Source organism: Nyctereutes procyonoides, unplaced genomic scaffold (genome assembly GCF_905146905.1).
Source record: "Nyctereutes procyonoides isolate TBG_1078 unplaced genomic scaffold, NYPRO_anot_genome, whole genome shotgun sequence".
Lineage (NCBI taxonomy): Eukaryota > Metazoa > Chordata > Mammalia > Carnivora > Canidae > Nyctereutes > Nyctereutes procyonoides.
In genome coordinates this window covers 1,605,949-1,632,189 of record NW_026575125.1, presented here as the reverse complement: position 1 = coordinate 1,632,189, position 26,241 = coordinate 1,605,949, and the positions used below count along the sequence as shown (strand labels likewise).

The 26,241-nt window shown below is 43.5% G+C and overlaps 1 protein-coding gene across 1 annotated transcript; it reads right to left on the bottom strand.

The window, feature by feature from the left end:
* Window positions 1–1,483: 1,483 nt before the first annotated feature.
* On the bottom strand, window positions 1,484–25,382 carry ARSF (arylsulfatase F). Its single transcript, XM_055338541.1, has 11 exons — window positions 25,220–25,382; window positions 24,074–24,136; window positions 22,557–22,706; window positions 20,936–21,057; window positions 19,222–19,344; window positions 16,339–16,762; window positions 13,352–13,488; window positions 7,805–7,939; window positions 5,983–6,145; window positions 2,622–2,743; window positions 1,484–2,191 (listed from the first exon to the last, which is right to left on the bottom strand). Exons 2-11 carry the CDS (start codon window positions 24,082–24,084, stop codon window positions 1,824–1,826), a joined length of 1,755 nt encoding a protein of 584 aa, XP_055194516.1. The 5' UTR covers window positions 24,085–24,136; window positions 25,220–25,382; the 3' UTR covers window positions 1,484–1,823.
* Window positions 25,383–26,241: the final 859 nt, after the last annotated feature.

Below are 26,241 nucleotides of genomic sequence, written 5' to 3'. Positions count from 1 at the left end.
AAGTCCTGTGGTGTAGGTACGGTCGTTATTGGCATTCTGCAAATGGAACCACTCAGCAGGAAGTGGCCCAAGGACACGTGGCTGGGGAGGAGCACAGTTGGCTCTACAGATACCACTGGGTAGAATGGAAAGTGTGTCCTCGGCTGTACACGGCTTCCTTCCTCCTACAGCCTTCAGTTCACAATGTATGACTTGGAACAGAGAAGGGACGGAGCTGGGATGAGAGAGGACTTCTGAATCAGGGGTTACCAACCTGTGGTGTAGAGTGGACCATCTTTGGTCGATCCCCTTAATCATTGCACACTCTGTCTCCTTCCCCACAAAATAAGGGGATTTAGTGATAAGGTCTTGGAAGATCTTTCTCAGGCTAAAATTCTCAGATCATCTTCTGTGACATCCTAAATTCAAAATGAAACTTCTCACAAGATGTCTCATAAAATAAGGATGTTCTGGGAACTGTAGGAAAAGGAGTGGTGGAGACATCAAACAGCCTTTGTCAATAATCCTTTTATGGACACATAAGGTCCGACATGATCGCCCAGGATCACTTAGAGAAACGAAAACTTTGTTCAATATCCAGTATGAATATGGTTATTTGTGTTTGATAATTATATCAAGTTATCAAATTATTGATATCAAATTATCAATTATCAAATTATATTATTATATCAAATTATATGGGGACTTGGGCTTAGCACAGCCAGGAATCTAGTATTAGTCCAACAACACAAGCCATGTTCTCCTGAGCAAGTTACACAACAATTTCCAAGGCCCTTATACTTTATTGTTACATAGGAGTGTAGTGGATTGAATGGTCTTCCCCAAAAAAACATATGTTGGCATCCTAAACCCTGGTACCTGTGAATGTTTCCTATTCAGAAATAGGATCTTTGCGGATGTTGGGATGATGTCCTACAAATCCAATGACGGGTGTCCTTCTAAGGAGACTGAAATTTGGAGGTGGGCCCACGGAGAGGGAAGAAGGTTACAAGAAGATGGACAGAGGGACTGGAGTGGTTGGTGTGTCTACAAGCCAACAGACACCAAGGATAGGCAGCCACCAGCTGGGACACACCCACGCAGTGAAGGTTTCTACCCAGAGCTTCAGAGGGATGCTTTGATTTTGGACAGTCGGCTTCCAGCACTGAGACAGAATGAATCTCTGTGTTTGAAGCCACCACGCTGGCGGCGACCTGTTAGGGCAGCCCTCCCAAACTCATGTAAGGAGTCGTACCCAAATCACAGCGGTGCAGTACGAAGAAGAGCCTCCATCAAAGTTCTGGCACAACCTCAGGGCAAAATCAACACAGTTTCTGATGGACTACTCTCAACTCGGTTTCATCTGTGGATGAGAATCAATCCTTTCTGTCGGCTTAATGACTACTTTAGGCTACTTCCTTCCATTGCGTCATGGTTTAACCCATTATTATTTTGTCAACTATTCAGTTACCCAGATGGCAATTATTCAATTCACGTTCAATCGTAATTTCAGTTATGATGCTTTAATAGTGGCTATTTTTCCGTTCCCCATCAACCAGTTAGATGCACACACACAGGACCTTACAGAGAGAGTTTGCTTTGGAGAGCAGCAGAGACAATGGCACAAATGGATGCCATCGCGTGTTTTCTAGCACCGAAAGACATGTTTAGATACACACCTATCACCAAAAGCAGAAAAGAAGTTAACGATCGCGTCACAACCAATGGGCATTTAGTCATCCTGCAATGGTAGACGAACCCACTGGCTCTCCAGTTCCTTCCTGAAATTTTGCAGGTGCCATGTTGGCTAACATTGACTGCTCGATCTCAGTTATTTCTTCCCCTTATGCCTGCACAGTGGAGGTGCCTCCCTCCATGTCACACAGGCAAAATGGGAACACTCCACAGCAGGGTTTCAGCCACGGGCTGTCATAATTCAATTCGGACAACTGCTGCTGGACGGGAAGGATGCTTTTCCTGTGTTCCTTCACGGCGTTGGCCACGGTCTGGATCACGACATCGTACAAGGGCTCTGTGTCCTGGGTCAGAGGTGTGGACTCGGAGGGATCCCTGGTGAGGTCAAAGAGCAGAGGAGGGTCGTGGTAGGTGACCAGTTTGCCGGAACATCGGCAGAAGAGGGTCTCAAAGCAGGCGTGAGCTCCTGGCGGCTGGAACACGGGTGTCACGTAGTGAACCTTCCACACTGCATCACCTGGACAAGAAGAGCCACGTCAGAGACAGCCAACCCACATGCCAACCGACCTTGTGTTCTTCCACCATCTCAAGCATGTGTCCTGATCTTTCTCTGGGCCCACAGGTTAATGCTAAATATCATTCAGTCCTTACAATTCAGTACTAAGAAATCAGAATCCCCTAGTAGAACTTTCTGTACGCTTGGAAGCAGCCGTTCATTATGCTTCTCAAAATAGATCATTTCTTCAAGATATCCTCCCCCCCCCCCCCCCCCCGTCTAAAGAGTGTGGCTCTTGGAAAGTTTTCCAAGACGGTATTTTCAGCGGTCACCCCAGAATCGAAGGACTGGTCTGGAGGTGGGGGAGGGGGAGAAAGGAACAAAGTTTTGAGAACGGACTTGAGCGACATTAATCTTGGCATCCACAAGGAGCAGGGGCTCGTGTACTCACTGTCCTTGGGGTGCCAGCGCACGGCGTGAAGGAACGCGCCACAGTAGTGGTAAAGGAACTCATGCTCTGACCGCTGGACTTCACCCTGAAGCAGGGGCATGAGGTTCCGGCCGTCAATCACCCTGCAGACACACACAAAGGACATCAGGCAAAGGAGGTTGGCCAGGTGGCTGTTGGGAGGATGGTCAGTGCATTCCATGACATTTCCCAGGCCCGGAGAGCACCGTGCTGACTTTTCTGGAAATCTGTGCACAGTGTCATGGACGCTACATTGTCATGGGAAATCCAGAAAAAAAAATCTAAGCTTTTACAGTGAAAAATCAGGAAAGTGGGACACGTGGGTGGCTCAGCAGTAGAGCATCTTCCCTTTGACTCAGGGCATGATCCTGGAGTCCTGGGATTGAGTCCCACGTCGGGCTCCCTGCATGGAGCCTGCTTCTCCCTCTGCCTGTGTCTCTGCCTCTCTCTCTGTGCCTCTCATGAATAGATAAATGAAGTCTTAAAAAAAAAAAAAAAAAGGAAAATCAAGACAGAGGAGTGTGTCAATGCAGGTCCATCTAAAGAGCACTGCAGCTCTCAAAAAGCTCAGTTTTCTGGAAAACTTTACAAACCAAAATTTCATCTGCGATTGCCTTGCTCCCCTGAAAGGGGGTCTTACAGAACTTCTAAGGGGTGCCCGGTGGCTCAGTCGGTTAAGCGTCCGACTCTCAATTTCAGCTTAGGTCATGATCTCAGGGCTGTGAGATTGAGCTCCACATCGGGCCCAATCTCTGCTTGAGATTCTCTCTCCTTCTTCCTCTACCCTCCCCCGACTGGTGCACACCCTCTCTAAATAAATAAATAAATAACATATATTTTTTGAAATTTTTATTTATTTATGATAGTCACAGAGAGAGAGAGAGAGGCAGAGACACAGGCAGAGGGAGAAGCAGGCTCCATGCACCGGGAGCCCGATGTGGGACTCAATCCCGGGTCTCCAGGATCGCGCCCTGAGCCAAAGGCAGGCGCCAAACCGCTGCGCCACCCAGGGATCCCAAATAACACATTTTTAAAAAAGAACCTTGGGATGCCTGGGTGGCTCAGCGGGTTGAGCATCTGCCTTTGGCTCAGGACATGATCCCAGATTCCTGGGATTGAGTCCCACATTGGGTTCCTTGCATGAAGCCTGCTTCTCCTCCCTCTGCCTGTGTCTCTGCCCCTCTCTCTGTGTGTCTCTCATGAATAAATAAATAAAATCTTTAAAACAAACAAAATAAAATAAAATAAAATAAAAAAGAACCTCTAAAAAATCTTATGCTTTCTAAGTTATATTAGAAAATAGACCTTCTATCATATCAGAAAAAAATAAAACCAACATTGCAATAAAAAATACAGTAAGTGTCACATGATCCTAAAAATGATGGTAAAAGAAGTGGCGCTGTGTTTATTCTCAGATACAATGCTTGCCTGTGTTGGTAATCCCTTAGAAAGCTGGTGGAACTAAGTTAGGCAAGGTTACCGGTATAGAATTTTTTTGGTTAGAATTTTATTTCTTAAAACAAAAAAGAATTTTATTTCTATATCTCAGCAATGAACAATTGGGAGTTCCATTTTTTAAAAGACCATTTACTACAGCATCATAAGACATGAGATATGGAGGGATATCTTAAAAAAAAAAAAGATTTTATTTATTTGAGAGAGAGAGAGAGCACCAGTGGGGGCAGAGCCAGAGGGAGAAGCTTAGTCGCTGAGCAATGAGCCCAACTCAATCCTGGGACTCCAAGATCATGACCTGAGCCAAAGGCAGGCGCTTAACTGACTGAGCCACCCAGGCTGGGCACCTAGGATATATATTTTTTGTAATACCAAAATTTTGTGTGCTGCACCTACAAAACACGTGATAACAGAACTCAAAGAAGAGATAAACAATGTTCATAGATTGAAAGACTCAAAATTGTTCAGATCTTGATTTTTAACAAACCGATCTATAGATTTAATGCAATCTCGGCCAAGATCCCAGAACGGTCTGGTAGAAAGTGAGAAACGTTTTTTTTTTTTTCTATAATAGACAACATCGTTAGTCACGAGGGAAACACAAATTTCCACCACCATGAGATTCGACTACACAGTTATTATAATGGTTACCATGGAAAAGAATGACCATACCAAATATGGTGGGAATGCCAAATGGGGCAACCATTTTGAAAGTCAATAGGACAAGTTTCTCATAAACATATATCAACCCATATTGATAATAGAGCAGATTCCCCACTCTTGGGCATTTACTGGCGAGAAATACAACATTGATGTCTACACAAAGACCTCTATGCAAATATGCAATGCAACGTTCATCGCAAGAGCCGAGTTTGCTTTTAGAATCTCACAGAGTCCTTCACCTCGGTTTTCCATTAAAGACTAAAAAAGTGCCGGTAGCAATGATAGGGCATTTTTAGAGCTAATTCTGGAAAAAAAAAAAAAAACAGATTGATTATATGAAGGAAAACCTTAGAGCTCAGAGGACATTATTTCTTGAGACTGTAATTCTGCACGACCTTTTATGAGTCCAATATACAGACTATAGCAACATCCCAAAGTCCATAGACTCTACTGAGATCGAGGAAAGTTACTTTTATGACTATGATTGGCTTGGTTGAAAAAAACTACATTTCCGCTAACATAACTATTTTTTTAAAAAATGGATCATTAGCCAAAATTGATAAATATACTTCTTAGCATAGGGGACTTGTATTTTGTTATTATTTCATATAAATTCTCAATAAATCCTATTATTGGCTAAAACAAAGGTTAAAAAAAAAAAAGAGGAGATCGTTCTTTGCTGCTGTTTCTAATTTGCTTTGGGCTCCATTCTGTTTTGGTTCAGAAACACTTCAGAAAGTTCCATTGCATGAAGAAGGAAACATTAGAATAAGTCTTTGGGCTTACAAGGGACAAGTGGCGTTGGGCTGGAGCCGCTGCAATAAACTATCAGAAAGTCACCCGCAAGACTGCCTTGGTTGGTTGTTCCCAGGGACTGGGACTCTGCCATATGAAGGCTGTCCTCCTGCTGGAATTCAAAATAGTCACAACAGAATTCCAAGTAGCCCTGGAATGCCTTACCTTCCTGTCAGCCTTCCCAAACTTGCACAGTCCAGTCCAAGGAATCGTTATTCTCTTACATGGATGAGCATTTTACCAGCCACATCCTCATCCCCAAACCTCCCTGTGTCCACTTTTCTCCCCAGTGAAGGCCATAGAGTATCTAGGATGTGCCACGTAGTCATATAGGACCAATAATGCTCAATACACGAAGCTAGAGTTTTGTGGCTTTTGTCCCAAATGCTCTGAGAACAAAGATGATGTGAACAGGGGTTACAATTATCACCTGTCCTGAGGGACTGAGCTTCCTGATACGGCCGCTAGCGTAGGGAAAATATCCATTAAACTGGTAGGTTCCTCAATCACTTTCCCAGCTGGCAATCTTCCCGGCCAGCGGATGAGTCCCGGAACACGGATTCCACCTTCCCAGCCGGCCATGCCTTTCCCACCTACGAGGTGAGGCAACAGAGGGCCAGTTAGAATCGTCGCGGTGGCAAGACTGCTTAAAAAAAAAAAAACAAAAAAATGTACAGTAGCATCAATACAGACAACATGTTCAGGGCCGACCCTGTACAGAGTCCTGATGCGGTCAGCAGTACACGTCCATGGAATTACTATTTCTTGGGCTGCTGACGGGTGTTTAACCGAATAACTCATTGTATTTGAGATGGGGCATGTGCACTGGCTACACTGTCTGCCCCCAATGCTGTTATCCTGCATATACAGCTGCTTCATCCCCCAACCACATTCACACCATTTGTCCAAAGTTCTCCGTCAGCCTTTAAAATGAAAGCCGTGCCCTAGAAGGTTTTCTGATCTCTTGGAAGATTTACTATCTTCCAACGTATCATAGAATTGACCTACTCTTCTGTTTTTCTTGCTGTGCCTCCCTCCACTAAAATGTAAGTTCCACGAAGGCAGTGATTCTTTGGTTTTGTTCACTGCTGAGTCCAGCGCCCTGAAAATGAACTTAATGGAATCGTGTGGTTCTACACGAACTGATGACCGCAAACCAGGCCATTACAGAGCATGAACCCAAGAGTCAACGATGACCGCAGGACATCAGGCATAGGCCAGGGTCCCCTTGAGTGAAGCAGGAGGAATGGCCATCCTACAGGGTTAATGGAAACTTATTACTTCATTAGATGGCTCCAACTGGAGTGTCAGTCACACCAGATGGAGAAATGGAGATTCTTTTTTTTTTTTTTTTGAAATGTCCTCATAGGTAAAAATAGAGTTTCAGTAATAACGCTTTCCCTTATAGCACATACTTGCTTTCCTAAGCATGCACTTTACTTGTGCCAGCCCTAAGAGAGCAGACACCCACACTCTGCCTCCAGAATGAAGCAAAGATGATCCCATTCACACAAAAATCATTATTCCCTGCTGAATCTGTATTATCATTCATGCAAATACAGGCTCGGTTGTTTCGCATTCAGTGGGAAAGCACAAATATTATATTTTCCTCTGGAAGGAAAGTTTGAAATCTCTTTCAGTGGATATGACAAGATGCACTGAACACTTTCCAGATGATTTTCTTATCTGGAAACACGTCAAGATACACGCCATGGGTCTGGCCAATGTGGTGGCTAACGGGACATGTTTTCATGGACTAAATGTTGCACCAGGATACGGGGCTGGTATCTGTGCATTCAATTATGAAACCAAAGACAGGGTTGCTACTTTGTGTGCTAAGTCATATCTTGACAAGAGAGCACCAACACTTCCTTAGTCACCAAGGAGCCTCTGGTTTTTGACGTCTTGGCTCTGGCTGCCACATCAGATCTTCTACCAACAGCCTTGTACATGTGTAATCAATGACTTGGTACATATCCAATTCATTGGCAGAGTCCCATAAAGGCATGTGGTTTCATTAATGCTTTATCATCTCATGGGGTTGCCAGGGCAGCTAGCTTCTCTCATAATGTTGGCAGGTTTAGGCCCATTTCATTGGTTATCAGACCCCTGCTTTATTTCACCCAGACTCAAGTCAAATGCACTTGTTCACCTTTCCCTGCATTCATCTGTTCACTTCATGGATTACCATTATCGCGAGCCCAGGAGAGCTGACTTACAACCAGACCCCACCCACGATCCCCACTCCTCACCTCTGTATATTCCGTTCCACCCGCCACGCTGGGAGTGGCCCACCCGTGACTCCAAATGCCCCCCGTGGTCTGATGTAAAGTAGACAAGCGTGCGGTTCTTCAGATGAAAATCGTCGATAGCATCGAGAATTTTGCCTGAAATAGTTAAAAAAAGGGGGGGGGACACATGTAATGAAAGTCATTATGAGCTTTGGGCTATGACGCTAGTCCAACTTGCAGCACGTTTGTACGGGAGTCACTGCAGAACTGTTTCTCATCGACGACGCACCTGCTGACGGTGGGTGGTGCGTGAGCTCAAGAAGAGCGATGTTTTCTGAATTCCTCAAGAGCATCTTGTGTTGGACAGATGATTATGCTAAATTAGGAGTGGAAATGGATTTATCCTTTACTATTTTACTATTATCCCTTGTTACATCATTATTGCATAACAATATTTTTTTTATTATTTTATGATGCAGACACCAACATTCACACTTTTAACTTCTAAGTTATGTTTAGCTCTTGTTGGTTTTTCTTTTGGGGGCTTCGCTGTTTCTGTTCTTGGTTTATACAGACTCCTGTATTAAGGTATGAAAACATGTCACATCGTTGGCAATAGTTCCTCCTTTGGCAAGGAGCGTGCCTCGTCTTTTGCAATCACATTTGTCCCATGGCGTTAGGACCCACCCTAAGACCTCACCATAACTCGATTCCATCTGCAAAGGCTCTATTTCCAAATACCAACACATTCAGAGATTCCAGAAGTTAGTACATGGACCTTTTTTTTGGAGGATACAAAGCCACGCCCAACACCGACTTTACCCAATATATTCCATCCGTGCCACTCTGACTTGGTTTCCCTCCTTGGATCTTCTCCTCACTGGACCATCTCCATGGTCATCTATTTCTGCTTCCCTGATCTAACATCGAAACTTGTGCGTGTAGTTCAGTGTCGTAAGTTTTATTTTTGATAGCACTTTCTTTGCAACCATAAAAGTGTGTCTGGATCCTTTCTCTTAACTGGCCTCCCATCAGATGTCTTTGGGCAATTTCGTTTCTTATCACTTTCTTTCCCCGTGTGTACTTCATCGTCATCCTACTAAGGAGCACTCCCCAAGTAAGAGTAATTAATATTTTCATTAGAATCACCTTAAGCGTCGATATTAATTTTGGAATCATGAATATTTCATGAGTCACCATTCCCATCCAGGATCTGGTATATTTCCACTTACTAAGGTTTTCTCTTATGAGCTACTTGGATTCAACAAGATCACTTACTTTTTGAACATATTTCTCTATATTGGTTGTTGATATTGGACCTGCTACGAATGATACCTATCACCTACTGTATCTTAAAATGGGTTATTTTTAATATAGAGGAAAAGTCTTTTGGTGCATATTTCTAACAGAGAAATATTTTAACATGGACATGTATGTACATAGATATTAGAGTATACACAAGTATAATTATTTTATGCTTATTCTATACTAGGGGTATACTTAGTAATTATCACAATAACTTATATATTATTTCAATGCCTATATTATTATTTATATTATTACTATACTATGTATTAAGATAGTATACTAGCAACAATATCATATGCTGATATATGCACATGTTTTATTATATAGAACATGATATACTATTACTAAAGACATATGTATACGTTATAGTATATTATTATAGTTTATATTATATATTATATATGTGAAGTATATATTTAGGCTGATGCTGGCAAGCATCTAAGTATTGTCATGGTTAGTACCTGATTAATAATTTTTTTAAAATATTTTATTTATTTTTTCATGAGAGACTCACACAGAGAGAGAGGCAGAGACACAGGCAGAGGGAGAAGCAGGCTCCATGCAGAGAGCCCGACGTGGGACTCGATCCCAGGACTCCAGGATCAGGCCCTGGGCTGAAGGCGGCGCTAAACTGCTGAGCCACCCGGGCTGTCCTAATTAATAACTGTTTTAAAAATCTCTCAAAACATTGAGAAGAGAGCCAGTTAAAAGCATTGATCAATATCATGCTTAAAGTTACAATATTGAAACTATTTCATTAATATAAGTTATAAAAGAAGACTTTTTCTGTCATTATTATTATTACTCATTTTTAAGATTATTTGATTAATTAAATTAACAGAAAACCTAAATACATGTGTACTTAGAATAAGACCTGAAGTTGAGGGATCCCTGGGTGGCGCAGCGGTTTGGCGCCTGCCTTTGGCTCAGGGCGCGATCCTGGAGACCCCGGATCGAATCCCACGTCGGGCTCCCTGCGTGGAGCCTGCTTCTCCCTCTGCCTGTGTCTCTGCCTCTCTCTCTCTGTCTGTGACTATCGTAAATAAATTAAAAAAAAAAAAGACCTGAAGTTGATATTGTTAATGGACATAATTGTCTATCTCGAGAAACCTAGAAAGTGTAATAAAACTATTATTATATGTATATACTATGTAATGTGCCTTATTAATTATAATACTGTATATAATCTATAATTACATAACACAATATATGAAAATATACTAATAGTTATATATTGATAATATATTAATAATATAATACATTACCAATAATGTAACTATATTATATATTATACATAATATAATTGTAATTATGCAATATGTACACGAATATTTGTTTTATTAGACGACAGTTTTCAGCATAGATAATCATATATTTTATTGTTACGAAGTAAGTTTCAGATGTTTCTATTCTTAGTATTTCAAGAGATTTAAAAAAATAATAATTACATAGTGGTCATGGAAATGCATAACACCTTTATATAAAAATGAATTTATGTTATAAATGTAATACGTTTCTTTCTAGCAGCAACTGAAAAAGATCATATAAAAATGTATAGATATGAATGTATTTATACAGTCATCGGATTTATATCATACAAATTTATATATTTATTATATGGTATATATAATATATTATCATTGTTTATTATATTATATAGTATAGATATCACATAAGACAAATATACACAAATATTATAGAGACTGTATAGTACAAGTATATATATACACATATACACTTCTCAGTTGCTGCTAGACGGGTGCTAATCATTTCCATGGGCACTACCTAATTATTTTTTAAAGATTTTATTTATTTATTCATAAAAGACACAGAGAAAGAGAGAGGCAGAGACACAGGCAGAGGGAGAAGCAGGCTCCACGCAGGGAGCCCGACGTGGGACTCGATTCCAGGACTCCTCCAAGATCACGCCCTGGGCTGAAGGCAGCGCTAAACCGCTGAGCCACCTGGGCTTCCCATTACCTAATTATTTTTTAAACTTCTCTCAAAGTTACTTGACAATTGTAAAGAATAGAACTATGTTGGAAACCCTAGAGATTTCTGTGATGCTGGAAATAGACGTATCATATTTAACATTTTATATATGCATTTCATACACGTGTCTTGGTATTTGCGTGTACAGGTAACTTTCTCAGACAGTTTGGCCGTCTCCTAGGCTCCTGCAGCCCTGTCCAGGGGAGCCGCCGAGTGCACCTGCACAACCTCGCACACAAGCAGCCCAGAATCCCAATCCTAGACATCATCACTTTTGTGCAAACAGGTCCAGCCAAGCCTCTCCTCCTGCTGCCTTGGCTTATCTGTCTGCCTCACCTTGGACACTCACCCTCTCCTCCCAATCTGGAGGAACCTGCTCTGAGCTACTGAATTCACCAAGACTCCTGTCGGATGCATGACTAATTAGGCCCCAGAGGATTTCCCCTGGGTCAGGTAGGGAATGTCATTTGCATTGGAAGCCTCCATCTGGGTTTGAGGAAGCAGGAAGCCAGGTGGAGGGTGGGTAGGTGGGAGTTTCCGAAGCTTTCCCAACACCTGTGAAATGACAGCCTGTAGGAGTCTGAGGGGTTATGGAATGCTTCAGAAGAACCTAGCCATGTTTCCTCGTTTCTGTCCATCTCTGTCAGACCCTCCACCAGCACCACTGAGCTAGGGAATAGGAGTGAGTGGGTCTGATTCTGGCTCCTCGGGGCATGACCTATAACCTGGAGCCAGCCCACAATATCTCATGCTTTTCTTTCCTCATCTTCCAAGGGGAATAACAAGGATGAGTATGATCCCCATCTCCTAGAATGTTTACGGGGATCAATCCAGAACACACCGGAGCAGTGCATGTCATAGGAGTCAAGCCGTTTATTCGATCAATAGATCCCCCTGTTTAACCATTAAGAGTGCACTTTAACAAATGTATTAGTATGATATCCCAACCAGGACCTTATTTCATGTATTTCTGAAATTACATGTCGAAACAGATGATTATTTGTCCTGAAAGCTCAGTTCTGCCTGGACAGACAAACATACCCAACCCATGGGTCCCAATGGCTTATGAATTTCAGGCACATTCTTTGAAAATATGGCTTTCAAATACCCGGCATGTCTGCAAAGCTTCAGCGCACCCATGGGGAGGTGTGTCATCACCTGAGGACCACGGAAAAAAATCCCATGGGGATCAAACCCCACCTGGAATACCTTACTTGCTGCATTAATGCCACATCATTTGTTATATTAACTTAGCTTGCTAACTTTGTCTTGATTTAAAATTTTAAAGCAAATAGGATTCGTTTGTGGTCTTTGTCTGTTTTTAGTGATGACATCCTGACTTGGCGTTCTTTACATACTTCACACACCCAGACACACACACACACGTGCTTACAGAAACATAGACATATGTGCCTATGTTTAGTCAAATAGTATTTATATTTTAAATAATTTTTAGGAACACCTGGATGGCTCAGGTGGTAAAGCATCTGCCGTCGGCTTAGGTCACGATCCTGGGATCCTGGGATGGAGCCCCACATCAGGCTCCCTGCTCAGTGGGGGTATCTGCTTCTCCTTCCCCCAGTTCTTCTTTTCTCTCTCCCTCAGTCTTAAAGAAATAACGAAAATCCTTTTTAAAATTTTTAAAAAATAATTTTTAAATGTTTTCTATATTTTTAAGACTGTGAATTGACAATATTTTTTGGCTTCCCTTTGCTCACGCTTGAATTCTCTCTTTCTAAAAAGATCCTACTTATTTGTTCAAGAGACAGAGTGAGAGAGCAGAGGGAGGAGCAGAGGGAGAGGGAGAAGCAGACTCTTGTGCTGAGCACAGAGCTCAAGACAGGGTTCAATCCCAGGATCCAGAGATCACGACCAGAGCTGAAACCAAGAGTCAGGTGCTCAACCGACTGAATCAGCCAGGTGCCTCGGTCAGTCTTATTTCTCTGATTACTAAAATCTATTTCATGCCAACATCCCACATTTGGAGGTTGTTATAACCAAAAGCTTCTGTCCTGCCAACACACGAGGCCAGCCCCATGAGCTTTTCAGCCATCCTGTCGCAAAACTGGAGCCTGACTTGCTCACTAATATACGTACCATAGAAACACTGGGAGCTCCATGGAGAGGGCAAGCATTGAGTGTACTTTTGCGCTGACTTTGCTTAGGACTTCCACTTGCGACATCGTTGGGGCAGCCCTGGGGGCCGTGTCTGGGTGTCCTGAACTATCAAAACATGGAGTTCCCATCTCTGTAGGTCCTGCCACTTACCCACCATGGAGTCCATCTCCTGCACGTTGTCCCCGTATAAGCCATGCTTGCTGGTGCCAATGAACTCGGTTGTTGTGGGGAGAGGCACATGTACGTGCAGAAAGGTAAAAACAAGGAGGAAAGGTCCTTCACGGTTCCTGGAGGGACATCAATCACTTAGCATATGAGTTTGCAAAGTGTGGGGAAGTAGATCACATCATTTTTTTGTCACACAGTGTCCGTCTGTCCCCAATGCACCCCAAGAGAGCAGATGCACACATGAAGCAGAAACCCTCCAGGCTGGGGTGGATCTCAGGATCCCCTAGCATTTGGACTGCTCCCCAAGGACACATGTGGGACAGCTAGATTCCTGAGTAGCCCCACCTGGCACGATGGAGCTCATAAGCCCATCCAGCTCTGCTTGGCACACCTTCCCATGGCTAATAGTCTCTCAGGCCACAGTAACACCTGACAGACCCAAAGGGGATGGTGGCTCGGGAGTGGTTTCTTAGATATGCCAACTCTTTCACAACCCCCAAGCAAGCATGGACAGAAACATCTTGGCAGCATGTCTCCACACCTTCAGATATCCTGTGAGGACATAGGAAATGAGGTTGGCCCACTTTGAGCTGTGATGATCCACAGGGAATGTAGGTCAGCAGCTAACCAGAGCAGCACATGGCACAAATGAGTCTTTGGGAAATTTCTACTCTGATGATATATCATGGTGTAAAGAATGACGGAAAAAATGAAAAAAGAAAGTTGCGCTATGGAGAGCTGGGTTGAATCGCATCTTTCCACAACTGATGTCCACCAGAAAGCTCAGAAAATTTCTGCTGAGTTAAGCCTCTCGGTTTTTGGCACTTTTTAATGGCATCACTATGAAGCTGACACACGTCGTACTGAGGATTGAGATGATACCTATGTTGCTTTATGTAGCAAAAGGTAATCTGCAGATGGGATTAGGTTCAGGATCTTGAGATGGGGAGATAAGTTCAAATTCTTCTGAATCACAAAGGTCCTTGAAAGCGGGACCCCAATATGGTCAAAATCGGGCAAAAATAGTGTGGATAAGTGATAACCGAAGTAGAGATGCAACCAATCAGCTATACACCAAGGAAATACTGCAGCTTCTCCAATCTGGGATGAGAAACAGACTTCCCCTGAACCTCCAGAATGGGCTAGTGCTGCCAATGCCTCGATTTTAGCCCTGTAATGTGAGATTCGGATTCTTGACCTCCAGTTCCATAAAGTAATACATTTGTGTTGCTTTAAGCCACTCTCATTTTCAGAAACCTGTTCCAGCAGCCATAGGAGACTCACACACTCAGAATCCAGATAAAAGCAATTTCTAGCATCTGTGAACCTACGCCACATGCTCATGGCCACATTATTAATCAGTGGAGTGAGCAAGTTTTGGTGATGGAAGTACATTTTTCACACCCCAGTATTTGTTCATGATGTACTAATGTAAACAGTAAGCAACGCCCTGTGCGGGTGTCTTCAGACTTAAAGGGGCTCACAGAATGGAATAGAATCTCTCATCTTGAGCTCTTGGTGTGACAAATGCCACCTCACAACATGCTAATGTGTCCCTTTGCAAAACATCTGTGCTTCTGCGCATATGGAAGGTAGCAGGGAATAAAGAGCTTGCCGTGAATGAAACCAGCCATTCCATTGCATCTACAATGCAAAGATGGTTTAATCTCTCACAGACTCTAAATTTGTATTGTGTCCACCTTGACTATAAGGTAAGGACCAAGCTAGATACAAGTTGCCCAAGAGCCTTTACACCACCAAACAGTGCTATGTGCCAAACACACCAGCTTACAGATCCCTACCTCAGGATGATCTCAACCTCAATGATGACTCCTCCACAGACCTTATTCCCAAGATCACCTGCTGAGTTTCTAGGTAGACATGAATTCTGGAGGGATGCCATTTAACCCAGATCATCATGATACAACTTCTTAAACATTCATTTTCCCCTTTCTTGACATTGTGATATTTATCAGAGCACAAATTTTTCAGAGTGGCATTTGCATTATGTGCTGCCCTCATTAGCTGAGGGCCTATCTTGCTTGTGCTTCAGCTTCATGCAGTAATGCCTGGCCGCTTCTTCATGTCATCCTTGTTCACCTTTGAACATTCAGTCAACATATCTTCTCAAGTATGGCTTTCCTGATATCTTGGAAAATCCCTACAGTTTGGACTGATACCACCCTGGATTTATGCCCACTAGCTTATTTCTTATCATGGGCTTGTACATATGTGATCATCAATGATATCAACTTGTCCCTGACATCCAGACCCCAGGATGGCGATCGTTAAAGATAAAGCTTCAGTCAGTGTTGCAATGGCCAATAGAAAATGTGTTCACATTCTCTCTCTCTCTCTTTTTTTTAATATTCAAAAAGTGAAGGCCCATAAATGTGGCTCCTTTGGAAAGTTTCCAGAGACTTTGTTCTGCATGCATTGGGCTTTATAATGATCACCACTGACCTCACCTGAATAATACCCTTTACATATCTCATGCTCAATGATAAGCCCTCTGATTTTAACTTCTCAAAGAGAATTTTTGCCTAACAGGAAAACAGCACAGTGACCAACCTACTCTACTATCTAGTTTCCTGGTAAATGCATTTCCCACTGTGCATTAATATGCAGACAATATAATTATTAATATTATTAACCATAAATTAATAAACCAGATTTCTAAGTGTGAGTCTACCTGCTTTGGTCTGACCAAATATGAATTTGAAGGCCAATGGAGAAATTGTGATTTTAATAACAAAAGTTCAAATGAGATGGCCCCCCTTAGGTACTACCTAAAGAGTCTAACTGGCATCCAAAATATACAGTATTGTATTGTCTAGTCCTAAGTAGTAATATTCCATTTCTTTTCTCGGTATTGTTCAAAGCATGACCTCTTATTTTTAAAAAATACTAGTTCTGTTAACTCTGTCTTAAACCCCTTAAAATACATGGACTTTTAAAATTATCTTTACCTTTCCATAAATGAAATCGCCTCCTTCACCATGATGGAGCCAGCTCGCTCTGCCTTCATGGGCTGTTCGGTGATATCGTGCTCCCGCATGAGGAGGCAATCCCAGTACAGAGGAGATTTGTAACTGGAGAACCAAAAGTAGCCCAGCAGAAAAATAAAAAGAATCATACAGAAGATGAGGGACCAGCGAAGAGAGATCAAGCGACTCAGTTTCCCCAGGGCAAGCGTGAGTGCAGCAACAGCGACCAGCTGCACACAAAGCCATATTTTGCTCCCGATGGCTAATTCTGTGTCACGAGAGGGGTCTGGCCAGCAGGGGTCAATCAGAGTGAATGGCATGCCATAGTAGTAATCAAACCCATAATGATACGGATGATGGCACTGGTCATATCGGGACTGGCAGTTTAAGCCTTGATGCCATTTGCCTGAAATTACAAACAGACAAATTAAGCATAGTATGCTCACACACCATGAAGATCACATGAGCACTCTTCATTCAAAACAGACGACTCATGCACAAAAATGGAGCAGCAAATAGTTATCTTTTGCTTAAAAATCTGATTTCAGGACCTGATTCACCTTTTGCTCTCTTTTGCTTCACAGAAATTTGTGTTAAGAACTCATGGTGAGTGACAAGATAAGATGAAAAATAAAGGGAGGGAAATACAGTTGTGAGTTTGTAGCAAGGATGTGAACTGGGCAGTTTCTCCTCAACAGAAAGAAAAAAAAGTCATAGGCACAAAGATGAATACATGACAGAGACAGGATAGATTATAGCTGGTGGATAAACTGGTGAGTAGGTAGGTAGATAATCGATATAGATAATGAGATAGATATGATATAAGGTGGATGGACAACAGGGAAGATGGATGGATGGATGGATAGATAGATAGATAGATAGATAGATAGATAGATAGATAGATAGATAGTAGATGGGTGGATAGATGTAAATTATACCTACAAAGATAGATAAATGCTAGAGATAAGATAAATGATGAATAGATAATGAATGGGTGGAGATGATAGATGATAGATAGATGATAGATAGATAGATGATAGATAGATAGATAGATAGATAGATAGATAGATAGATAGATAGATGATAGAATGGAAGATAGATGGGGCATGTGTACACATATGCATAGGTGGATAGATTGATAGATGAGGATGGATAGATGGGTACACTGATAACATATAGATATAGATATAGATATAGATATAGATATAGATATAGATATAGATAGATGATAGATGATAGATATAGATAGATAGATAGATAGATAGATAGATAGATAGATAGATAGATATAGATGAATGATGGAGGATGGACCAAGCATGGATAATGGATGGTTGGATAGCTCGCTGGATGGAAACCCCAGGTCTACCACTGAAGTTCACTGAACTTTATTTGACAAAACTTGCCATGCCTTGAATGGTAACAAAAAGATCCATGGGCATCCTGTTGGGATGTGGACTCAAAGAGACTATGGGCATGTGTAGCCACTAAAATGTTAATAGTTCTCCGCATGGAGTAAGGGCCACATGGCAGATGGACATACTCACATCTCTGAACACCTGAGAAGGTAAGCAGATGAGAGGCAAGGCTAGGGCCGAGGTTTTTCTGTCCTGACCTCCATTAAGACTGTCCTCTCTTATCAATGTCAAATTGGTTACAAAAATTGATTAAAAATAGCATGTTATTTTCATGCCAGTTGAAACCCAGGCTCTCAAATAGGGACAGTAGGTTTAGCTTCAAATTAGTCATCATCGGTTGAAGTCTATCATCTTTGGCAGTGAGAAAAAAGACATCCGTACAACATCGATGGTTCCATTTCAATGATAATGAGGTGAGCACGAGGACGTATACTGAGAAAATATACACGCAGAGACAGGCTGACAAATTTGATCGTATTGTGCAACATTTGCATTAAAACATCTCCTGTGTCTCTCATCCTTGGGAAGAAGCAATTACCTTATCTTTGAAGTTAGGGGGGATGGGTTATTCCCAGACATCCCTTCTGCCTGTAAGTTATCAATGATTCTGTCAATATGCAATGCAATTAACTAGAGATCATGATTCTTACCATCCCATTGCAGTGCAATTAGGAGACTAACTGGGGGGTAGCCCCGGTGGCGCAGTGGTTTAGTGCCGCCTGCAGCCCGGGGTGTGGTCCTGGAGACCCGGCATCGAGTCCCACATCGGGCTCCCTGCATGGAGCCTGCTTCTCCCTCTGCCTGTGTTTCTGCCTCTCTCTTCACTCTCTCTGAATGAATAAATAAATAAATCTTTTTAAAAAAAAAAAAAAGGAGACTAACTGGGGATTCAATCATTGCCAAAAGAGAGCACCATTATCGTCTCCTCTACATTGACTCTCTCAAGCTGTAGGAGTGGTGCAAGGGGGAGCTAACCCAGGGAGACAGACTGGAAGGGGCCAGTGGAAACTTTCTGGGACAACCGAAATGCCCCTTATCTTGATTTGGGTGACACATACAGGGTGTGTTTTTTCTATTTGGGTGATGGGTATAGGGTGTAGACATTTATACGGAGTCAAAAGTTGACTTTTCATAAGAAATGCATAAGGCTGTTTGTGTGTTCTTGACAGGGCTCGTCACAGTTCTTAAATCATACGTGGTGAATGATATGAAGGATTTCAGAGCCTGCAGAGAATAATATGGAAAGACCACCAGAGTATAGTGTGGCCCGCATTGGGCTCCGTGCTCAGTGCAGAGTCTGCTTCAGATTCCCTCTCCCTTTTCCTCCGCCCCTCCCACTCATGCTCTCACTCTCTCTCTCTCTCTCAAATAAATAAATCTGTAAAAAAGAATAGAACAACACATATTATTTCGTGAAAGTAAATACGTCACGCCTGTGGCTGCTTCTCACCTATCAGTGCCGTGCTATACCCTTGCTTCTTCAGTAAGGCTGCAAACGTCGTCTCATTATGAGGGAGTCCCGCGGGGGCTCCAAGTGTGATGATGACACGATCCACTGCGTTAGAAACCATTCCTGAGTGGGATGAAAAAACAAAACCAAAAAACAACACATCACACACACACACACACACACAGTGAGTAGGAGCCTGTCAGCTAAAGAGGAAGTGAGTCACGGATGGTTCAGGAGCTGACATTGGGGTATCTGAGAAGACCTGACGCATAGTTTTTGAACCTCTGCATTCCTTCCCCAAAATAGAGCAATAAGCGAAGAAAACTGCTCACCCATGGACATCACTAATGGCAAAACTAGGTGACAGGTACATGGGGACATGTCAACCATAAGCCCAAGACCTACATTTTACAGGACAGGAAAGCAAACCAGTTTCTGAAGGACCCAGTAACCAAAGAACCAACCAGAATAGCCAACAGGTGTTCCCTGGAGAGGACTGAAAACAGAGGGACATTTCCCAGCCCCACTGCCAGAGTTCCAAGGGCGCTGGGTGTATTGAAAACGTTGCAGCTATCCAGCCTGAAGAACTCCCTAAACCAACCCATCCTGGCTTCCTTCCAAAATGGCAGCCCAACCCTGAAGCAATACCTGGGAGCAGACAGAAAATTGAATAAGACAAAACAAAGTAGGTGAAAAGGAAGAGAAATTCCAGATAAAATCAGGAGAGACAAGTCAGGTGGAGACTTTCCGAGAGGGACCTCCCGTCATTTAAATACCATATACAAGGAGGTGAGAGAAATGTCTTCCAAGTTAGATTTGCTGACCATGCCCTCTACAGGAAACCATCTTCTTCTGAGTAGTTTTACATAACGTGTGCAGCGCGGAGCAAAAGAAAAGAGTCAGATCGCCTATAAGTTTACCGTAAGAGGGAAAAAAAAAAAAGGATAAAGAACTTATCGTTTATTGGACCCAGCTCACCTTAGCACCAGCTAAGCAAGACATCGTCAAACTCATGGGATCCGCGAGGTTATGTGACACCCTCGGGAGCTGGACGAGGGGCATTTCCGCCTTGACGGAGAATGGGACACAGATCCTGACCTGCGAATTGTATGCTCTGCTTCCTCTTAACTACAGAATCTGTGCCCATAAAACATGACCGGTCTCATCACCTTTGAAAATATAACCATACGGTCCCAGCCATTCCACCCCTTGGTGTGTATCCAAAGGAATTAAAAATACGTGTTGAGTCAAAAACATGTATGCGCAGGTACAGAGCAGAACTATTCATAGGAGCCTAAAGCCAGAAACAGCCCAATGGCTGGTCAATTGAGGGATGGAGAAACCAAACGGCTAAAATGTGCGATAAACGATTGAGACATTCTGGTAAGTCCTCCTCATGACACCCGATTAGTGGAGACGCGTCCAGTCAATTAGTTCCTTCCAAGACAGCTTCTCACTCTCGCCCTGGGATGGCAAGTCCTGCCTAAGCCAGATCGCAGGATGCACAGGGTGAATGGACATAGCCACGCACGGCGGGCTCGAGTCAAGTGGAGGAACCGTGGTTTCCACGCGGGCATCGATAGCTGTGTATGCAACCATGTGTGTACGCGTGTGCGTGTTTGAACTATTTTGGAGCAAACTTTTCAAAATGGACTAGCTACGTATCATTTCGTTGAATCCTAGGGTCTCTACAGAGACTTCCCCGTCTACACACCTGATCGGATGGGGTATCTCCCCGTGAGGAAGGCAGCCCGGCTTGGGGTGCACATGGAGGCTGCGGCGATGTGATGGTTTAGCTGCACCCCTTCCCCGGCTAGGCGGTCGATGTTAGGCGTCCTGGATTGAGAGACAGAAAGGGAATTGCAGAGAGGAGGCGGGGAGACACAGACAGAGGCGGAAACCAACACCTCCGTTTACGACGATTCCCCAAGCTCAGAACGGGAGAAAAAAGTAACTGCACACGGCGCCCTATTTCCTTTTTCTCCCCACATCATGGAAAAAATACGGCTGAGGCTTTAGGCAGTCGTTGTCTATTGCAGGGTTGATATAATTTGGTTCTGCAATATGGTGTCTACTGAGTATACGGCCCTGCCTTCTAAAATATATATATAAATACGCGTCTGTGGACTGATTAATTAAGGCTAATGACTCACAGATCTTGGTTATGCCTAGCTGCTACTTACGGACACGAGAACGCGATCGATGCACGTGTTCTATAGACTCACGTCCCTGCTCTAGACAAATGTTGCAACCGCTGCCTTGCCATTCCCTATAAAGATCCCTGCAGGTTGGAGACCATCAGAGAGACTTCCACAGAAGAGAAATAGTCACTGGCTGGATGCAAATAAATTGTAATGAGCTTTCTTAATGAGAGATATGATAGAACAAAGTGGAATTTTGTCCTGCCAAGACATGCTCCCAAGCTGTGATGTTTTCAAGACTCCCATAAATGGCTTCTGTTGAGCCTACCGCAAAGCTCGGGCTTGGTTTCATGTATGTTCTTTTCTTCTTTCAGAGTGCCCGTTCTTAAAATAGAAGGCTATCACCTTAAAAGCGTTCCGAAATTAGGAAGCATAAAGTGACCAAGTTCCATCGCGTAAAAAGTATGCGTAAAAATGATCGCTCCTCAGGGGCGCCTGGGTGGCTCAGTCTTTTGAGTGAGTGGCTCTTGATTTCAGCTCAGGTCATGAGCTTGGGGTCATGGGATCAAGCCCCGAGTTGCGGAGTCTGCTTGGGATTCTCTCTCTGTCCTTCCCCCATTCTCTCTCTCCCAATAAATTCATGCATCTTTGAAAAAAAGCATCAGTCATCATAATATTGCGTATCACAGAGGGCTCACTATGTGGCAGGTAACTACTCTAAATGCTTTGCACATACGAACGCACACCTGTATACTCCCCACCTGTGTGCTCAGCCAACAAGAAGGATAAGCAAGGCACACAGAAGTAACTTGCTCAAGATTTCACCGCCAGTAAGTGCAGACCCAAGATTCAAATCCAAACTGTCCTCATTTTAATATTCTTTTATTTCTTTTTAAGATTGTATTTATTTATTCATGAGAGACACACAGAGAGAGGCAGAGACCCAGGCAGAGGGAGAAGCAGGCTCCCCGCGGAGAGCCCGATGCAAAACTCAATCCCAGGACCCCAGGATTACTCCCTGAGCCCAAGACAGATGCTCAACTGCTGAGCCACCCAGGTGTCCCTTATTTTCTTCTTTTAAAGACAAATTCCAACCCATGGATTTGGTTTTCCACGTGATGTAGCCATAAAACTTTATCAAGCTCCCAAGCCCAGACAACAGATGAAATAGCGCAACTCAACTCGAAGCCATACCTGATTGTGTCATTGCCAAAGCAGCCCAAGTCACCGATCCCAAGGTCATCCACCATCATCAGGACTATATTAGGCTTATCATCATGTACCTCTTGGGACTGGCATGGGTTTAAGAGTACACACATCCAAGACAGAGCGACGAAGAGGCTCCTGAAAAGCAAGCACAGATGTTGCACGGATGATTTAAGGAGCTGCGTCCCATTGCACTGTCCCCTTCTCATGAAAGCAACAGGACTCATGAGAGACCAGGCACATCTCCCTTGAGGAACAAGTGAGCCTCTCGGATTTCTCTCCCTAAGCATTGGCTGCTGCTGTGGAATGGGGCCCATGATGCTCACAGGGAGCCTCTCCTGGGTCTCCAGCTCACATACACCAAACGCTCTTCCAGAAGATGAAATCTGAAATTGTTTGCTTAGAGACAAAGCGTTTCTTAGGCCAGAGGCAATAAGACTCCTGAGGTCACGTCCTTGGGAGATGGAGCCAGCTGACTTTCCTTCACGGCAAACAGAATTCAAACGCGGGTGGGCGTAGAGCTTTGCCAAAGGGACATTTGGTTGAAGGGAATGAAAACAGCCAGAAAAACAAGGAAAAAGTAATCCCAGGGTAAAGGGGAATGGAGAATGTCGGCGAAGAACTAAATTCTGAAAAAAGGAGCAGCCCGGACTCTGAAGACCAGTCTAATCTCCTTCACAATGCTGTTCAATCCCAGTAAAAGTCCCATTTTCTCAAAGAAATATATGATTCCCTTCCCACTGGATCCCTCTTTGATTATTAGGTAACGAATATTGGACACTTGAACTATTAGTTGCATCTCCATCTTGTCTTTATCCACATTTCAAAACCCACCTCAAATATTTCCTCTGGGAGGGGGGAGACAAGTGGTCGCTGACCCTCCTCTGTGCTCCCAGAACCCTTCGTAAATGCTCAGAAGCAACGCTGACCGCGTGAGTTGCAACATTTTGCTTTTACCCAAACCTATTCCCCAAGACTGGGACCTGTGTGCCCGGGACTTTTCCCGTTGTCAGATCACAATAGTCAACATGCGTGTTTTCATCTACCCAAAGTGGGTTGAAGTGCTCTTCTCACGTCCTGGTCTTACAAAATCTCATTTGTTGTTATTTTTATCGTTGAAGTGTAGTGAGCGCACAGTGTCACGTTCATTTCTGGGGCACAGCGCCGTGATTTGATAGTTGGACAAGTCTATATGTTATGCTATGCTCGCCACACCCAGAGCCCTGCAACACCTGTCACCATGCAATGCTAGTAAAACATCTGCAGTATCTTAAAATAATACGGCTGTGTTGGAAATCCGCAGTTCACATGTATCAGCTGCCAAAATATCTCCCATTTCATTATGGACTTACCGACGTCAGAATATCACCGTACATGTTTACACCCAACCATATCTAGGAAACACAACATCGAATGCCAGTTATCTGTAAAGCTGAATTCACGGGTGTTCCCAGATTGTCAGTTACACTCAATGCATTTGCAAAATAGCTCATTACTTCCCTCACCTGAGCTTCATCACAAGGCGCTGAGTGCCTTCTTATTTCCCTTGGCCAGAGATAAAAAACGTGCTGAAAAACACAAACATGGGTTATCTCCGTGTTAATTACATTAGTCTCCATTGTGAAATCCTCACAAGATCACAAAGCCCTATTTCCACTTCCAACATTTAAAACTGGTTTTTGCAAAATCTGTCAGGACACGAACCTTCCACCATCAAGGACTCTGCTGCTCTCACTTTCTTTGCTTTCAAGGAACTCGGGTTGTACCGGGTCTGGGGTCCACCTGCTTCTTTGTGTCTCTTGAGTTAACTGACTCAGTCCCCAAACCTACCCTAATATACGTCTGCATGACAGCATAGTCTTGAGGAGCTGCTGAACCTAACAGCTTCTACTCAGAACGTCTGCATGGGATGAATTTAGGTCACCTTAAAAGGCGTAGTTGCTTAAATGTATCTACTGCTTTGGTTTTGTGTTAGCGCAAATCCACAGCACTCTATGGTGATTTTAGGATAGCTCATCGTCGTATCCCATGAGGGGGGACAGGGATGGGCACAGGATATTACAGTGAGATTCATTTCCATGAAAGACAACAAGCATTCATCTTCCACCTGCAAGCTGTTACTCATATTTATAATTAAAATAATATTGGGAACATAATACGAACCACCTCCTTCATCAGTCTGTCTTACCCAAAGCAAGATGCCACAGACCACAAGAGAAGGAGCTATTGGCTAAGATATGGAAACGAAGGAAGGAGAGAGAAAGGAGAGAAGCTTATTCAAACAAACATTGGTTTATAATCAACCTCTCAATGCCTAAGCTGATCCACTGGGTTCTAGAAAATAGTCACCCGGGACGCCTGGGTGCCTCAGCAGTTGAGCATCTGCCTTTGGCTCAGGGCGTGATCCTGGGGTCTGGGATCGAGTCCCACTTCGGGCTCCCCGTAGGGAGCCTGCTTCTCCCTCTGCCTGTGTCTCTGCCTCTCTCTCTGTGTGTGTCTCTCATGATTAAATAAACGTTTCTCAAAGGAAGGAAAGGAAATAGTTAGCCAAGGAGGCTTCCGAAATCCCAAGTCTGCCCATGACAACAGAAACAAATCAAGAAGCAAGAAGAATCAAGAAGCTCCATCCTAATAAGGATTCCTCAACTCACCTGTCAAGTGATGTGGTCTACCTGATGTCCAGGAGAAAAGAAGAGAGTCTTGAACTCTTGCTCCTCCTCAACAGCCACCTGGACTCGTTAGCCAAATGTCACCCTGCAGGTACCACCTCCCTCTGCAACGAGGAGGCTGGTCCACCCTCTGCCCACCCAGATGCTTCACATTTGTGAGACACAAATGAGGCATCCTGATTTGCCTCCCTGATTTGCATCTCCTTGTACAAGCCCAGGGTGTGTGGCGGTGGGGGGGGAATCCTAGTCAGCAAAAGCCTTGCAACCTTCCCTGCAGTAACTGAGACTTTTTATCTGTGACTACCACCAAAATGATTCATCAAGCCCAAGAAGGCTGGCTCTCCTACAGGGGAATGATCGCTTGATCCTGTCCATTGGATTCTGATGACTTCAGGAACTCCAGCGTTGCCTCGAGGCAACCTGTGTACCCAACTAGAGGAAGGAAAATACAATCTCTCCCCAACCCCCAGCATTATTTCTCCATTCTGTTCAGGAAGATGAACTATGAGGAATAATTTGGGGGCTCATGGACATACTATTTCTCAGCACGATGCCCCAAGTGGATTACCATCAAGCAGCAAGTGAAGCATAGCGAGACAGAGACAATCTCCCATATGATGAAAGGATCTGGGCGTAGAAGAACCAAGGCATTGTTATCCTACACATGAAGAAAAGCTCATGAACACCCAGTTAAACAAACCAGAGCAGTTTGGGGATTAGCTGAACAGATTCTCATTAAAAAGCCCTCTTCCACCAGAACATAGTTCTCTATATTTGTCTCTTTCTCTCTCTCTCTCTCTCTCTTTTTTTTTTTTTTTTTTTTTTTGAGGGGGGAAATAGGATGTCTCATTCCAGGTGCCACTATCTGGTTCTACCATAGAAACCAGATCCTGGACCATCGGACGCAATACACGGATTATCCCCAGGTCATCTTTGTTCCCCGGGGAACTCTGCATGGGAATGGTATAAAAACACCAAAAAGCATGCATTAAGACGTTCTGAAC